General features: G+C 41.2%; 1 protein-coding gene across 2 annotated transcripts in view; it reads left to right on the top strand.

The window, feature by feature from the left end:
* Positions 1-8,260: 8,260 nt before the first annotated feature.
* Positions 8,261-16,143, top strand: part of DSP (desmoplakin) — a 61,684-nt gene continuing 53,801 nt past the window's right edge. For both annotated transcript variants that reach the window (XM_087707494.1, XM_087707493.1), the window contains exon 1: positions 8,261-8,595. In XM_087707494.1, the coding sequence (XP_087563620.1) occupies positions 8,399-8,595 (197 nt within the window). In that variant the 5' untranslated portion in view covers positions 8,261-8,398. The remainder of the gene's footprint in view (positions 8,596-16,143) is intronic.

The raw sequence follows: 16,143 nt of genomic DNA, 5'->3' as shown, positions 1-16,143 counted from the left end.
GGCTCCTGAGGAACCAACATCCAACATAGCAACTTAGATACTAAAAAGCGCAGTGGGCATAAGACACCTAATTTGTTTGGGAGATCTGTGACTTAGTAATAAAGCTTATGTTTCTGAGAAAAATGCCCCCGGGTACCGCAAGCAGCATCTCCAGAGAGATCTGGAGAACCTCTGTTCAAATTGTACTTCTGTAAGCCAGGGTAATAATATATGGGCTAGTTCAAGTTCATGGATTGCCTATGTTGTTTCAGCTGAGCCCACCTCACAGGATTGTTGTGGAGAAAAATGGGAGCAGAGACTATGCGCACCACCCTGATCTCCTGAAGAAGAATATAACTCTAAGAAACAACAGAAATGTGTGGTTATATTACTGTGTTAGAATTAAACAATGGTTTCAGTGGCGGGATTCAAATTTTGTTACTACCAGTTCTGTGGGTGTGGCTTTGTGGGCGTGGTGTTGCTTTGTGGGTGTGGCTTTGTGGGTGTGGCTTTGTGGGTGTGGTGTGGCTTTGTGGGCGTGGTTAATTTTAATACAAGTGTTCTGCAAACAAAATTGCAGAAATTCAAATTTTGTTACTACCAGTTCTGTGGGCATGGATTTGTGGGTGTGGCTTTGTGGGTGTGGCAGGGGAAGGATACTGCAAAATCCCCATTCCTTCCCCACTCCTGGGGTAAGGTTACTGAATCCTCTTTCCCTCCCCACCCCACTAACCTGCTTTCCAGCTCCGTTCTCCTGTTCAGGGCAACAAAAGAAGATCAGCTGGGAGGCAGAAGGGGCATGGCCAGCCTATTTGCCGGTTCTCCGAACTACTCAAAATTTCCGCTACCAGTTCTCCAGAACCTGTCAGAACTGGCTGAATACCACCTCTGAATGGTTTGGTTCAGTGGTGGGTTCTTATCCCGTTCCAACTGGTTCGGTTGGAACGGGGCCGGTGGCATCCTTGTGCATGCGCACTGTTCATGCATGCGTCTTAGCACCTGCGCGATGCTCCAGCTGCTTGTGGAGAATCGCGCAGGCACTGTATTTGCCATCCAGCTGCTCACAGAGAATCGCGCAGGCGGTGTATGTGCCATGCGCCTGTGTGGAAGTGCAGAAGCCTTCAAGGACCGGTAAGGAGCGCAGGCAGGCGGGTGGGCCCTTTGCCGTTCCCGGAAGTTACTTACTTCCAAGTTTGCCAACCAACCGGTTCGCGGGGACTGCCACGAACCGGTTGAAACCCACCCCTGGTTTGGTTATAAATAAGATAGCTTCCATTGTTTGGTACCCAATTCAAACGTTAACATCCTAACTAGTTTTAGATCCTTAAGGGACGTTTTTGGGCGATGATGATCTGGTTTGCCCATGCTTTGAGATAAGCCCAGGGGCTTAAGGCACAGTAGTATAACTCTTTCTCTATAAACCTCTGAATTCCATGATGCCTCATTATTGGAACCACTCACATCACCTCTAAATGTATAGTTGCATAATTGTTTGGAGGGTTTTTGGACAGCTGTGTATATCATAAGAGTATAATTTATAATTTTATTATTTGAGTTTATAACTTGCAATGAGCTATGAATTGTAAAAAGTGCTGTATAATTTATAATTTTATTATTTGAGTTTATAGCTTGCAATGAGCTATGAATTGTAAAAAGTGCTGTTTGTTGATTTGTTAAATAGAATTGCAATTCCAAGATTCACCATGCCAAAAATGAGCTGTTTTTATACTGTGAACCTTTGTGGATAAATATATATTTCAACCCTCTTATTCATCTTCTGACTTTTAAAAAATAAAAACAATCATATCAATTGAAATTCTATTTTCTGCAACAGGAGAGTTAAAACATGTGATGGAACCTTCCCTCAGAAGAACTTTAGAATAGTAATAGCATTTAGAGTTATACACCGCTTTACAGATGCTTTAAGTGATTTACAGAGTCAGCATATTTCCCCCAACAATTTGGGTCTTCATTTTACTGACCTCATAAGGATGGAAGGATGAGTCAATCTTGAGCCACTCAGAATCAAACTCCTGGCGGTGAGTAGCAAGTTAGCCTGCAATACTGCATTCAAACCAATGCATCACCCCAGCTCTTAGTCCTTGTTTACTGACCACTCATTCAGCAACTGTTAGAGTTATGACAGCACTGGAAAAAGAGAAGCTGTGATCCCTGAGGTTGTGGCCATTACAACATCCCTGTGCAGCCATGATTGTGATGCAGGCCCTTGGCAACCAGCATATATCTATGATAGTCAAGAGTGTCTTGCAGTCATACAATCCCTATTTGCAACCTTCTCTACCATCTTTCAACAAGCAAAGTCAATGGGGATGCTGCTGGGAACTCATAATTCACAATCATGTCATACTGCACATAATAATCACAGATGATTTGCTTCATAACTGCAATCAGAACGGACATCATAAGCCAGTAAAGCCCTGTGATGTTTCACTTTATGGCTGTGTCACATTTAGCAAGAGAGTTCCTAATTCCACTTGGAGTCAGTGAGGACCAGTATACTTAAAGCTTGAGGAGCTTTAATAAAAACATTTAAATTATCTTGTCATGGGGAAGGTTGGTGCACCGACAAATGCGCGCTCGACAAAAGCACGCCGACAAATCCGCGGCGAGTAAAGAGCGAGGTCGAAATCGCGCCCACAGAAGCGCGCCGATAAATGCGCGCCGTCGAAAGCACGCCATCAAGAAACAATGCAAAAACAACGTAAGAACCCTAACCCTAATCCTAACCCTAACCTTAACCCTAACCCTAACCCGAACCCTTACCTGGATAAATATATATTTATCTACATGGGGCAGCCCTTGAAGAGCATTCGGAGACTTCAACTCGTCCAGAATGCAGCCGCGCGAGCGATTGTGGGTGCACCTCGGTACACCCACGTTACACCTATCCTCCGCGAGCTGCACTGGCTACCGATCGGTCTCCGGATACGCTTCAAAGTGCTAGTCGTAACTTATAAAGCCCTTCATGGTATTGGACCTGGGTACTTGAGAGACCGCCTGCTGCCAATTACCTCCCAAAGACCCGTTAGATCACACAGGGTTGGCCTCCTCCGGGTTCCGTCCACCAGCCAATGCCATCTGGCTACCACCCGGGGGAGGGCCTTCTCTGTGGCAGCTCCGGCCCTTTGGAACGAACTCCCCGCAGAGATTCGGACCCTCACCTCTCTCCAGGCCTTCCGAAAAGCCGTTAAAACCTGGCTGTGTCAGCAGGCCTGGGGTTGATGAGTTCCCTTCCCCTCTTGACTTGTGTGTCTGTTGGTTATTTTAATTGCTTGTATTGTACTTTGTGTTTCCTTTTCCCCCTTGAGTTGTTCGCCGCCCTGAGTCCCGTTGGGAATAGGGCGGCATATAAATAAAACAAATCTCAATCTCAATCTCTACCTTAACCCTAATCACGCTTTCGTCAGCGCGCATTTATTGGCGCACTTCGGTGGGCGCGATTTCAACCTCGCTCTTTTCTCGCCGCGGTTTTGTCAACGCGCTTTTGTCGGGCGCGCATTTGACGGGTCACGGGGAAGGTTATAGAGCCAACAGAAACAAGAAAAAGGGTAGTATTTCATACACTGTAACTTGTGTGCAAAAGTTTGGGCAGAAGCTCTACTTGAATGCCCCTTTTTCTAAGAGGTAAGTATTATCCAATTTATCCTGCACTACAGGTAGTCCTCAACTTACAACAGTTTATTTAGTGACTGTTTGAAGTTACGACACTGAAAAAAGTGACTTATGACCATTTTTCATATGTATGACTGTTGCAGCACCCCCATGATTTACATTCAGATGCTTGACAACTCACAATTATGACAATTGTAGTGTCCCAGAGCAATGGGATCTGCTTTTGCGACCTTCTGACAAGCAAAATCAGATTCATTTAACAACCATGTCCCCAATTTAAGAACCGCTGTGATCCACTTAACGAATGTGGCGAGAAAAGTCATAAAATGGGGCAAAGCTCACTCAACAAATGACTCACTGAACATAAAATTTTGGGCTCAATTGTGGTTGCAAAGTGAGGACTACATTCTATTTAATCCAAACATTCTGTTTCAATTATCCCTCTCTCGGTGAATATAAGAGCTAATGTGACAGATTCTCAGAATGGTGAATATAAGAGCTAATGTGACAGATTCTCAGAATGATGTATGAAGACACTCAGATATTAACAAATAACTGCTAACTGCAAAATACTGCACGTTTCTACTATAGTGCTTTGAAAAACTGTGGGTTAATAGATCACACACATAACTAATGTAGCTCGTAATGTCAATATTTACATTACATCACTAGCATTTCGTACCTTCTCTCAACTAACTTGTTCCAGTTGGATTTTCTTTCTCATTTGTTCTGCATTGAAAAGCCTGTCAAGAAATAATGTAATTAGACCATTGCAAATAAGATCACACACTGTTCATAGCGGGCAGTTACTGATCTAATTAAAAGATTTACCTTTTCATTCATTTATCAAATTAGTTTCTAAACATTTATAACATTTATATACCTAGAGAAGCAAAAGATGGACTTTAGAATTTTTCTGTATTACTTGGAGTAGTGTTATATAAAAATATCGGTTAGAAATAAATTTAATTCACAAAATAAGATTTGTTCTGAGCTACTTTGAGATACAATCGCAAGGAATGCACTTTGCATCAAATTTCATTATTGCAAAATTTCCAGGTTTTGAACTCTGCTACCAAAACTATCACTAAGACTTCTTATTGATCTAAGCCCAATTTCCTTCCAATCTTTTAATGTTATTTGCAGATTTCAAGGGAGAACAATTGGGTTATGGAAAAAGCATAAGAAGTCACTCTTCCAATAGACCGCTAGTATGATAGCGGTAACTCTTACATGCAAAAATAATTAGCTAATTTAAAATAAAATTTAAAAATCCCAACTAGTTTTATAATTTTATGTGGCAATGTTTTAATGCTTAGAATGGACTGACAGACTTCAACAAACAAAAAATGTATAGTTCTGCGAATTGTTTATAATAGAAGACTTTGATACTGGGCAACTCAACACTTCAACAAACAAAAAATGTATAGTTCTGCGAATTGTTTATAATAGAAGACTTTGATACTGGGCAACTCAAAAGCCTTCAGATCTGGAAGTGTCTTTGTTTAGTTAAGTAAATGACCCTGAGGCCATTTCCCTCTTCTTGTAAAGCATAGGCTCTTGAACATAGTATTTTATTCCTTTATCTCACTTTCCCATCCAGCGTATTCCAAGGAAATAGGGACATTGCCTATTAAAAATAAAAGCCTAGGCGTCACTCAAGAAAATATTGATAGCAGAAAGGGAATCCACATTCCTGTGTCTCAGATGGGATCTTTGTGATGGAGGTGTGGTTGGAGAGTATATAGCAACATAAAATTTCCTTTGATTTTTTTTATTTTTATTTTTAAACATACAAATGCACAAACATAGGCACAGACTCCATTTATACCACATGCTGGACTTCGTGTTCCTTCTTATAGCAGTTTAAAATGGGTACATACCAGAGGTGGGTTCCTACCAGTTCGCACTAGTTCGGTAGAACCGGTTCGTCAAATCTACCAAACCGGTTAGAAGAGGTTCCACCAGAAAGCAGTCCACACCTACAGAAGAGGTTCCAAATTTTTTTGAAACCCAACACACACACACACACACACACACACACACAGAGAGAGAGAAAGAGAAAGAAAGGAAGAAATAAAAAAAATAAAAAAGAAAGAAAAAGTGAGAGATGAAAGAAAAAAAAGGAAAAAGGGACAGAGAGACAAAAGGAAGGAAAGAGAGAGAGAGAGAAAGAAAGAAAGAAAACACATGGCCGGCAAGCCACTCCCACCAGGTCACATGGCTGGCAAGCCACTCCCACAAAGGAGGCCACACCCACAGAGTAGGTTCGAAAAAAATTTGAAACCCACCACTGGTACATACATTCATCTTTACAATGTTTTCCCACCCCTCCTAATATGTTTCACTTAAATTTCACAATTTTTAACCCGGACATTTCCTTTTGTTGACCTCGAGTTGCTGGCAGGAACACCGCGGACATATGTTTGCGGGGGAGCTGCTGAGGCTGCAACAGAGGGGAGGGGAGAAAGAGGCTGTGGGAATGCGATTCCCCCGTTTCCACTATGGGGCAGCTGGCTAGCCGGAGGTTCATAATCCCACTCCCTTCCTTATGAAGTGGAGGGAAATTTTCTCCACTGTCTTCTCTCTCTCTCCCTCCTTCCCCCCCACCCTCCTTCCCAGCTTTTGGTGAAACTCTTGTTGGAAGAAATGTCCTTCTGGGTTCGGCTCCAAGTGGGGGAAAAGACACTGGAGACATGGAGGCTGCTTGGAAAGATGGTTTTAATGGTGGACAGGACCACATGGCTTGAGCCCTGAACAGAAAAGGGGATCACATGCTTCAATGTTGGTGGAGAAGAGAAGGGAAGGCAAGGAAGGAAGAGAAGCTGAGTCCCTGGTTTTATGCCCTCTCTGGCCTTTGATCTTGCGCTTGTATTCTGATTGGTTGTCAGACTCCCATGGGGCCATGCAGCGGCAACTCTCTAGGCTACGTTTTGAATCCAGGTTTGGTTGAGTTCTCAGATGCTACGTGAGTTGGGTAAAAGGCCAATATCATCATGCCTTAATCCCATCACTCTGGACCTGAAGGGGAGAACTCTTTATTATGTAAAGTGGACTAGCTCAGGGTTTAATGGCTCATTGACAAAGGGGGATGGACAGGAAGCTGCAGGAAGCTATTCTGTCTTTTAAAACATGTTTCTTCCTTTTCACATCCAGAGAAATATTCTGCCTTTTCAATATTTCCTAGGATATTTCATTTTTTCTGGGAGAGGGCTGGGTGATAACTTCCTGCCTACCTACTCCCACCGGTAGCCTTCCACCGTCCAGGGCGATCTCACTGTCTGGCCTCCTCAGGGTGCCATCAGCCAGACAGTGTCGGCTAGCAACCCCCAGGGGGAGAGCCTTCTCTGTGGGAGCCCCTTCCCTCTGGAATGAGCTGCCCCCGGAGCTTTGTATAATCCCCGCCCTCCGGTCCTTCCTAAAAAGTTGGCTTTTCCAGCAAGCCAGCCTGGCCTGAACAAAACAAAACAAATTATTGATTATTGTTAATTTTAATTTGAATTCTTTTTTTAAAAAAAAATGTCATTGTCATTTGTTTGTTTGGGATATTCTATTTAATTTTTTTAAAAAAACGTTTGTATTATGTGTTTCTTTTAATGTTGTACGCCGCCCTGAGTCCTTGGGAGAAGGGTGGCATTCATTTTTCATTCATTTCATTTTTATTTCATATAAATAAAAATGTAAATCTAATAAACCTAAACCTAAACCTTAAGCCTGACTCGGGGATGAACTGGGATCCCCTCCGCTCGGAAGTCCCCAATTGTATGGCCAGGCGCTCGGCAGAGCCATTCTTCTCCCTTCTTCAACCCGCAGCGGGAAGAGCGAGTCCCCACTTTAAGTAAGGCTTTCTCCCGCGGGAGCCCAGCGCTCCTCCCTTGGCCAGGCTTCCGGCCAGACTCCCTTGTTGTGTCGTCAAGGGCAGAAAGGCCACCAGGGGGGGGAGAAACGAAAGCGAGGACGGGGCGTTGCCTTCCACCTAAGCCAACACCTAAGGTTGGGTAAGCCAGGTAAAGGCGCAGAGGCGGCGGCCCAGGAAGACTGTCTCTCTCTCTCTCTCTCTCTCTCTCTCCTGCATTCCCTTGTTTTATCTCTCTGGCTCGACGGGGAGGGGTGGAGAAAGGAAAGAGGACCGGAATGAAGCGGAGGGCGGTGGTTCCACGCCCAGGCTTGTTCGTTCAAAAAGTTTCCCAAACTTTGCGGCTTCGTCCTTCCTTCCTTCCCTGCCTGTAAGGGAGGAGATTGGCTGATCTCCTCCTCCTCCTCCTTCGCCACCACCACCAGTAAAGCCGCCGCTGGGTTTTCTTCTCACCTGGACGCTGCTGCTGCTGCTGCTTGAACGCCAACTGGGAACTGCCTTCTTTTGCTTTCCTCGCCGAACGCCTGGTCTTTTAGCTTATTTCTCTTTTCTCTCTTTTTCTCTTTTGCCTTTAGCCTCTCCCCTCCCATTTTTTGCATACCTGTCCCGGCTTCCTCTCTCTCTCTCTCCCACCCTGACCTCCCCCCCTCCACCGCCCCCCCTTTCTGGCCAGCTGGCTCTCTCTCTGCCTTCCTTAAAAGGGAACTAATTTGGGTTTCGCGCTGGTCGCTCGTTGTTTTTTTTTTTTTGCTTTTGCAAGAAGGGAGAAAGAAAAAGAAAGGGGGAAAAAAGCAACTAGAATACAGCCCTTCTCCAGGACAGCTCTCTCTCTCTCTCCAGTTCCCGTCGGGGCCGAGTTGATGCTTTGCTGGTGATCTGGCTCTTCTCTTCCCTTCTCCGAGGCTTTGAGCGAAAAGACAGCTTTTCAAGATGAGCATCAATGGATCCCATCCCAGGATCAACACCTTGGGCAGGATGGTCCGAGCGGAGTCCGGTCCGGATATGCGCTACGATGTGAACTCCCATATGATGATGGGAGGCGGCGGCGTCGTCGGGGGCAGCAACCATTCTCATAAACAAATGTATTACGTCCAGAAAAGCTACGTCGGGGACTCGGAAGGATATACGTAAGTGCAAAACAATATCTGGCGTTTCTCCCTCTCCTGGTGCGTCTTACCTATGCCTAGATTTTTCTTCTTCCTCTTTGCAAATAATGCCTAGATTTTTCTTCTTTCTCTTTGCAAATAATGCCTAGATTTTTCTTCTTCCTCTTTGCAAATAATGCCTAGATTTTTCTTCTTTCTCTTTGCAAATAATGCCTAGATTTTTCTTCTTTCTCTTTGCAAATAAATAGACCAATGCCTAGATTTTTCTTCTTTCTCTTTGCAAATAATGCCTAGATTTTTCTTCTTCCTCTTTGCAAATAATGCCTAGATTTTTCTTCTTTCTCTTCGCAAATAATGCCTAGATTTTTCTTTCTCTTTGCAAATAAATAGACCAATGCTTAGATTTTTCTTCTTTCTCTTTGCAAATAATGCCTAGATTTTTCTTCTTTCTCTTTGCAAATAATGCCTAGATTTTTCTTCTTTCTTTTTGCAAATTAATAGACCTATGCCCAGATTTTTCTTCTTTCTCTTTGCAAATAAATAGAGTTGCCCCTGTTAAGGAGGAACGGACGCCAAGGGCAGCCCCGGTTGATTGCTGAAACCTGCAGTTGCTTCCTTCCTGGCGTATAAATTACCGTGCTGATTAAGCTATGTATTTGTGTGTAGAAAATAAAAGTCCAGTTGCAATTCATTGTATCCTCCGTTTCCACACTCCTCCTCTTATGGAGAATTTACTCTGCATTTGGACTTCAAGAGTATGGGGAAGATTATTTCCTATGGTACCTTAAAAAAAAAGGTTCAGGACAGAGTTCAGAGGTCTTCTGGTTGCAAGTTTTGATAATGTCATGGCTCTTGGCAGGCTGCAGTTTTGAGTTATGGTTATTGAATTGTAGGATAAAGGAGAGAGAGGAGAGATGGGTGGATAATTCACCCATCATTACAGTATCTTGTGGGATTAAAACCAATAGTTTTAACTTCGTGGAGAGCATAAAGTTTTCTGATGAGTTAATGTCCTTTTTTTTGCGTGCATGGTTGTGATTACTATCCTTTTGATAGTGGAATTGCTGCATATCAAGTTTTAAGGCTGGGGAATTCTATTTGATCAAAACATTCTGTTTCAATTATCCCTCTCCCGGTGAATATAAGAGCGAATGTGACAGATTCTTAGAATGGTGTATGAAGACACTCAGATATTAGCAAACAACTGCTAAGTGCAAAATACTGCGCGCTTCTACTACAGTGCTTCTACTACAGTGCTTCAAGGTGCTAGTTGTAACTTATAAAGCCCTTCATGGTATTGGATCTGGGTACTTGAGAGACCGCCTGCTGCCAATTACTTCCCACAGACCCATTAGATCTCACAGGGTTGGCCTCCTCCGGGTGCCATCTACCAGCCAATGCCACCTGGCTATTACCCGGGGGAGGGCCTTCTCTGTGGCAGCTCCAGCCCTCTGGAACGAACTCCCCGCAGGGATTCGGACCCTCACCTCTCTCCAGGCCTTTTGAAAAGCCGTCAAAACCTGGCTTTGCCGGCAGGCCTGGGGGTGATGAGTTCCCTCCCCTCTCGACATGTATGGTTGTGCGACTGTTGTTTACTTTTATTATTTGTATTTTGTCTTTTTATGTTCCCCCTTTTCCCCCTTGAATTGTTCGCCGTTCTGAGTCCCCCCGGAGAAGGGCGGCATACAAATAACACAATACAATACAATGCAATACAATAGATCACACACATAACTAATGTAGCTCATAATGTCAATATTTATATTACATCACTAGCTAGATTTTAAAAAAAAGATTATTTGTATCCTTGAGAGAGAGAAAAAAGTGTAACACTGCCTTCATGTGCCTTATTTTTCCTGTTGTGGAGACAGCATGCTGGCTAGGAAGCTGCATTCAGTTATAAACCATGTGTAATTTGAAAAGCACAATACAGACCGTGTTACAAACATATCCTACTTAGCAAGAGCAGCTGTTGACCTTGGCTCTTCCTTTATTGCATGCTTTGTACATATTATCCTCTCTAGATAGTTGTTATATGATAACGAGGAGCGTTCACGTGGATATGAGAGAGGGCCAGTATGTGTGGCTTGTCTATGCATGTATAAGTAACATATATGTCAAGTATATGAGATTCTCTCTGATTTCCAGCACCCAAACTGTTTCTAGAGAAAGATTACCATGAATAGTAGCCCATTTGTCTGGTTTATGTAATATTTATTTCACTTGGTTAGCACTTGCTTTCACTGGTATGACACATTGGCAAAACTAGCAAATAATACTGAAGATTAAAAATTGACCGCCTTTGTAAAGGTGTGAATCTTGACTTCTGCCTTTCTAAATTAGTAGTTGATTTTGTCATCCAGGTTTCATTTCAGAAGCACCTTCTTTTTTGTTTGTTTGATGGGGCTCAGTAGAGGGTTTTTGGGGGTCTTTCTTTGAGTAACAAAATTGGAAAGCTTCTTTTAGCTACTTCCATTTTGTATCCTCACGGCATTGCTGTGGTTGATTACGTGATGTAGTTGCTGTAGCAGGGTTGATAAACTACTAAAGGAAGCTTAAGAATGTTGATTCTTAATTCCAACTGTGCGGGCCACTAAAACACAAATTTGCAAAGTACACTTTAAAAGAGACCCGTTTTCAAAATTAAATCTCCCCTTTGTGGATGGCCTGCATTCAAAGGCAACTGATGAAACGTGCTTGTTTTTAATCTCTTACTGTGCTTAATGTTTGGGAAGTCATTCCTTTCTCGTCCCTCTCTCCTTTTCTTTGTAAAATTTATTTCTAGTACTCGGTATTTTTTTTTCCCCTTCATGGGTCTGGGTGTGGACAATTTACTAACTCTGTAGACTCTAGATTTATTGTTAATTTACTATACATTAACTTTTATTGAATACTTACCTTGGTAAACATTGATAGTATGGTTATTGAGATACCCTCTTCTGATTATGTTTGAGCACATTGAGACCATGTAGAAACCTTAGATTTGGTGTTAGTTCATCAGGCTAGAAATTGGGAGGGGGTGATTGTGATTTCTACTTCCATTTTAGGCACAGAGCCAGCTGAGTGACCTTGGGCTAGTGACTGGTCATTCTCTTTCAGCTTTAGAAAGGAGCCAATAGCAACTTCTGAACAACTGCACAAACTAGTCCTGGCAGTTGTCAGGAATCAAAATTGACTCGAAGGCACACACAAACGCACACAATTAACTCTAGTTAATCATCATTGGTAATAACCCTATCATTGGTACAATAATATGTGCTCTATATTTAACAATCTTCAGAGTATTAACCCAGCCTAGTTTGGAAACTATTGTGCAGAAACATTCAGCAAAAATCAGTACATTTTAGAAACATACATCTCTGTGGATTCAGAATAAGTAGAAATTGAATAGATTTAACATCCTTCCAGTTTCAGATACAGCGGTCCGCTGAATTTCTGTCATTTAATTGTTAAAAACAAAAAGAACTCGGCAGAAATTGTGTGAATTGAATTAAAATTAGATGCCAGAAGTTGAGAATGGAGGCAGGACATCTGGAAAGAGAAACCGGTTTTTAAAAAAATGCAATTTGAACAACTTTTTTCATGCAAAAATGAATGGAATTGCTTAGGGTGTGTACAGTATGTGTTTATGTATATGTATGTATATGTGTGTGTGTGTGTGTGTGTGTGTGTGTGTGTGTGTGTGTATACCCTGGTATGCCCAAATATTTATTTATTTATCAGCACAAATACAACATACATACATACATACATACATACACACACACACACACACACACACACACACACACACATATATATTATATATGTGTGTGTGTATACATATACATACACATACACATACTTATATATTTATATGTATATATATATCTATATATATATCCTTATTTCAGACATTAATAGTTATATTTTTTTTCCTTTTTGGTTATTTTCTTTATTTTCTTAAGTGTCTTTTTTGCCTGCAACAATATCAGTATGTAGTTTTTGTTACTGTGTTCCTCTTCTCTGGCTACCATACTTTGTTCAATTCTTAGGAATGTATCATTCTTCAACATTAGGCATTTACAAATCATAACGTTTGAGAAAGTTTGCATATTGAAACATAGAAGCATTGGCACATATATTTCTGATTGCAAACTATTTGTTCGTCAAAGTTTCAGCAAACTTGCCTGTGAGGTTAAGGCCTGGTTTTCTTACCTTTTTTTTTGTCCATTTTTGGTTGTCTTCCAGCTTCTAACTTACTGAAATGACAGTGCCAGTCTCTCCCTCCCCCAAGGGTTGAGTAATCTGTCTGTTCTCAGCTTCTCAATTGTGGGAATCTAGGAGTAAGTTGGTTTCTGTAGCAGTTTCATTGATAAGGAATGAAAAATGCAAATGGAATGGCTAGTGATTAGCTCCACGCTTTGCAAAAAGCTTCCCACCAGCCAATGCTCCTTTATCACTCTTTTTTCCCCCCACTCATTGTAAAGCATTTTATCTCAGAAGAGCTACTTGCTTTCTCCAGTATCAGGCATGAGGGATGGGTGGTGTGCATGTTTCCCCCTTCCTCTCTCTACTGGACACTCACTTCTCTGAGATTGTATAGATTCTCCTGCTTGAGCAGGGGGCTGGACTAGGAGATCTCCAAGGTCCCTTCCAGCTCTATTCTAAGATTCTCTCCTCCTGTAATTGCGTTTATCTTTTCCTTGTGCAGAGCAGGGAGGATAAACTGCCTTCAAGGCAACACTGCCAATATCTCCTTACCTAGATCAACTCTCAGAAAGCCAATAGAATTTGCCAATAGAAACAATTTCAATTGATGGAATCAAGAGGAAGATGATTGTGTCTCCCCAGTTACTGTTTGCCTGCAAAAATCTGATATGGTCTATCAAAGCCCTTTGGAACAGATTTTGAGAGCTTTCAAAGCAGGGGAGCGGGCAGGGGAAATTTAGTATCACAAAATTAATAGAATTTTTTTTCCAAGCAATATTGGATGTTGCTTCTTGAAATTCCTACCCCTCTATATGCAAAGTCATTTTCACGTCGCTTATTAAGTGTGGAGAAGTCGTGGTAAGATTTGATTTGTGATTAAATTTGGGTTGCATTTGTTTCTAAAACGTAATTTCTAATTTCTTCTCTTTATAGATAGTTTTATTTTCATTTTCGTACAGTCACACATATACTGTACAGAACCGGGGCCATATAACATTAAACAATAAACACAGCCATTCCTCTTGTCAATAATACCCCCCAAAATAGAAACCCAATGTACCTCTTCGACCCTCCATACACCCTTTCTTTCGTCCCCCCTCCAACTTTCCGTCTTCCCACCATCCTTCCCCTCTACCCTACTTAATTTCTAATTTCTTAATGCATCAATGTTTAAAAGAAGGGTAAGAACTATTATAAGGCAAGGCTGTCTTTTAAATGTCTTTTAAATCTATCGGTGAACTTACTTGTAGAGACAAGTAGGATACAGGTAGCAGTCTGTACAGTCATACAAAGACTAGAATTACAACTTCATTTTTTTAAAAAAAAATCCTTGTTAATTCTTTTTTCCCCCTTATTTCCAAAGGCTTGTTCTGGGGCAGGGCAGGGCAAGGCAAGGCAGAATAGGGCAGGGCATTGCAGACTATGTGAACAAATGCAACCAGTGTGTTTGTTAATGAAAATGACTGCTACACCATCACAATTCCAAGATGAGAATAAGGAGTGTCCCATAATACCGTGACTAATGAAAAGATCACTTGATAAAAAATATAAAAAAAACAGGAGCGTGCAACCTGATTGCCAAGCATAATCAGATATAAAGAGCTAACGATCGTAGGTGGGTTTGTGCAGGTAGGGGAGACTAAAAGGAATTAAAAAGTAAATAAAGAACTAGGATATTCATTCAGCTGTTCATTAAAAAAATAGTAAAGCCACTTTACCCTTCTTTAAGACAGTTAAGGAGGTAAGTGAGATATTGTACAGTTTGGTGTGCAGAATTGGCACATCTGAGAAAGTACAGATGTCATACCCCCCAATAGCTGTGCTGATCCTTCATAAATTGAGTGGTGCAAGTGGCATGTTGCACAATGAATGAATCAAATGTGTTATAGCTGATAAGGTTGCTATGCAAAGAAGTCATTCCCAGTCTGCTAAGCTTAGACCATGGTTAAGGGGACAAAAGTTATCATGGCATAAATTCTCCCAAATTTCCAAATGATACTGGTTCAGTATTATTTCAGTGCTAATCTTGGATAATATTAGAAGGTTCTGAGAGCCTGTTTTATTGTCATTCTGAGTCAAGTCACAGCTTAATTCTGAATGGATCCATTTCCATCTGCTCTTGCCCCCTCCTTTTAAAAAATCCCTACTGTTTGCTTCAGCTAGCAATTTCTGTTGGTATATTATCTGAATGCAGAATGCACAGTACTTCCAGCTTCTGCTAATTAGAAAATTAACCTACATAAGCTTTAGAAAAATAATTATGTCTCAGCATAATTATTTATCTCGTCATTTTCATGAGCGTACGATTATTGGCCTTTGTTTTTTTTTCCTTCAAAAAAAGCTTAACAGTTGCTTCTGTGATTGCAAGTTCTTAATGTTGACTTGGAGTAGTGCTATTAGGCTCTGCTTTGGCAATCTCGGGTATCTGGATAATGCCATCTTGCATTTGTAAAAGGAAGCAAGGTTCTAGTCCTTGTTGCCAATTCAGAATTCTATTTGTGATAAGGAAATGGATGGTAATGTAGGAAACTTAATAAGAAATATATTGAGATAAATTATATGTATGTATGTGTGTGTGTGTGTGTGTGTGTGTATCTATATCTATCTATCTATCTATCTATCTATCTATCTATCTATCTATCTATCTATCTATCAGATTTTTGTGGCCTAATGGCTAAGATGTCTGCCTAGTATGTAATATAGCCCAGGTTCAAATCCCAGTAAGGGTATGGCTAGCTGATGAGAGCTAAATAGCTTGAAATAGATCTATACTAGTCTCCCTTTATTTATTTATCAGCACAAATACAACAATATAGATAGATAGATAGATAGATAGATAGATAGATAGATAGATAGATAGATAGATAGATAGATAGATTAGATAGATAGATAGATAGATAGATAGATAGATAGATAGATAGATAGATAGATAGATAGATAGATAGATAGTGTCACAATCCCTGGTATGCCCCAATTATGGAAGCTAACTGCTTCCATTATCTGTCAATCGGTTCATCATAAGAGTCCATCACGACAGAAACCCAATATTTTTACTGTTGCCTTTGTTATATATGTAATACAGCACAGGTTCGAATCCCAGTAAGGGTATGGCTAGCTGATGAGAGCTAAATAGCTTGAAATAGATCTATACTAGTCTCCCTTTATTTATTTATCAGCACAAATACAACACACACACACACACACACACACATACACACATATATAGAGAGAATAAATACAGTATTGAATGACTGCAAATTTGAGGCTGATTTTTTTTTTCATATTTGCATATGCATGGTAACAAACTCTGAAATTTAAAAGAACAAACCAAGAATAAGCATAATAAAGCAGCTTATAAGCTATGAAAGGAGGTTAAAG

This window comes from Thamnophis sirtalis, unplaced genomic scaffold (genome assembly GCF_051295495.1).
Source record: "Thamnophis sirtalis isolate CommonGarterSnake01/CBP01778 unplaced genomic scaffold, rThaSir2_p1.2 scaffold_2, whole genome shotgun sequence".
Lineage (NCBI taxonomy): Eukaryota > Metazoa > Chordata > Lepidosauria > Squamata > Natricidae > Thamnophis > Thamnophis sirtalis.
Note: the sequence above shows the minus strand (reverse complement) of the source record. Positions and strands in the feature narration are given on the sequence as shown.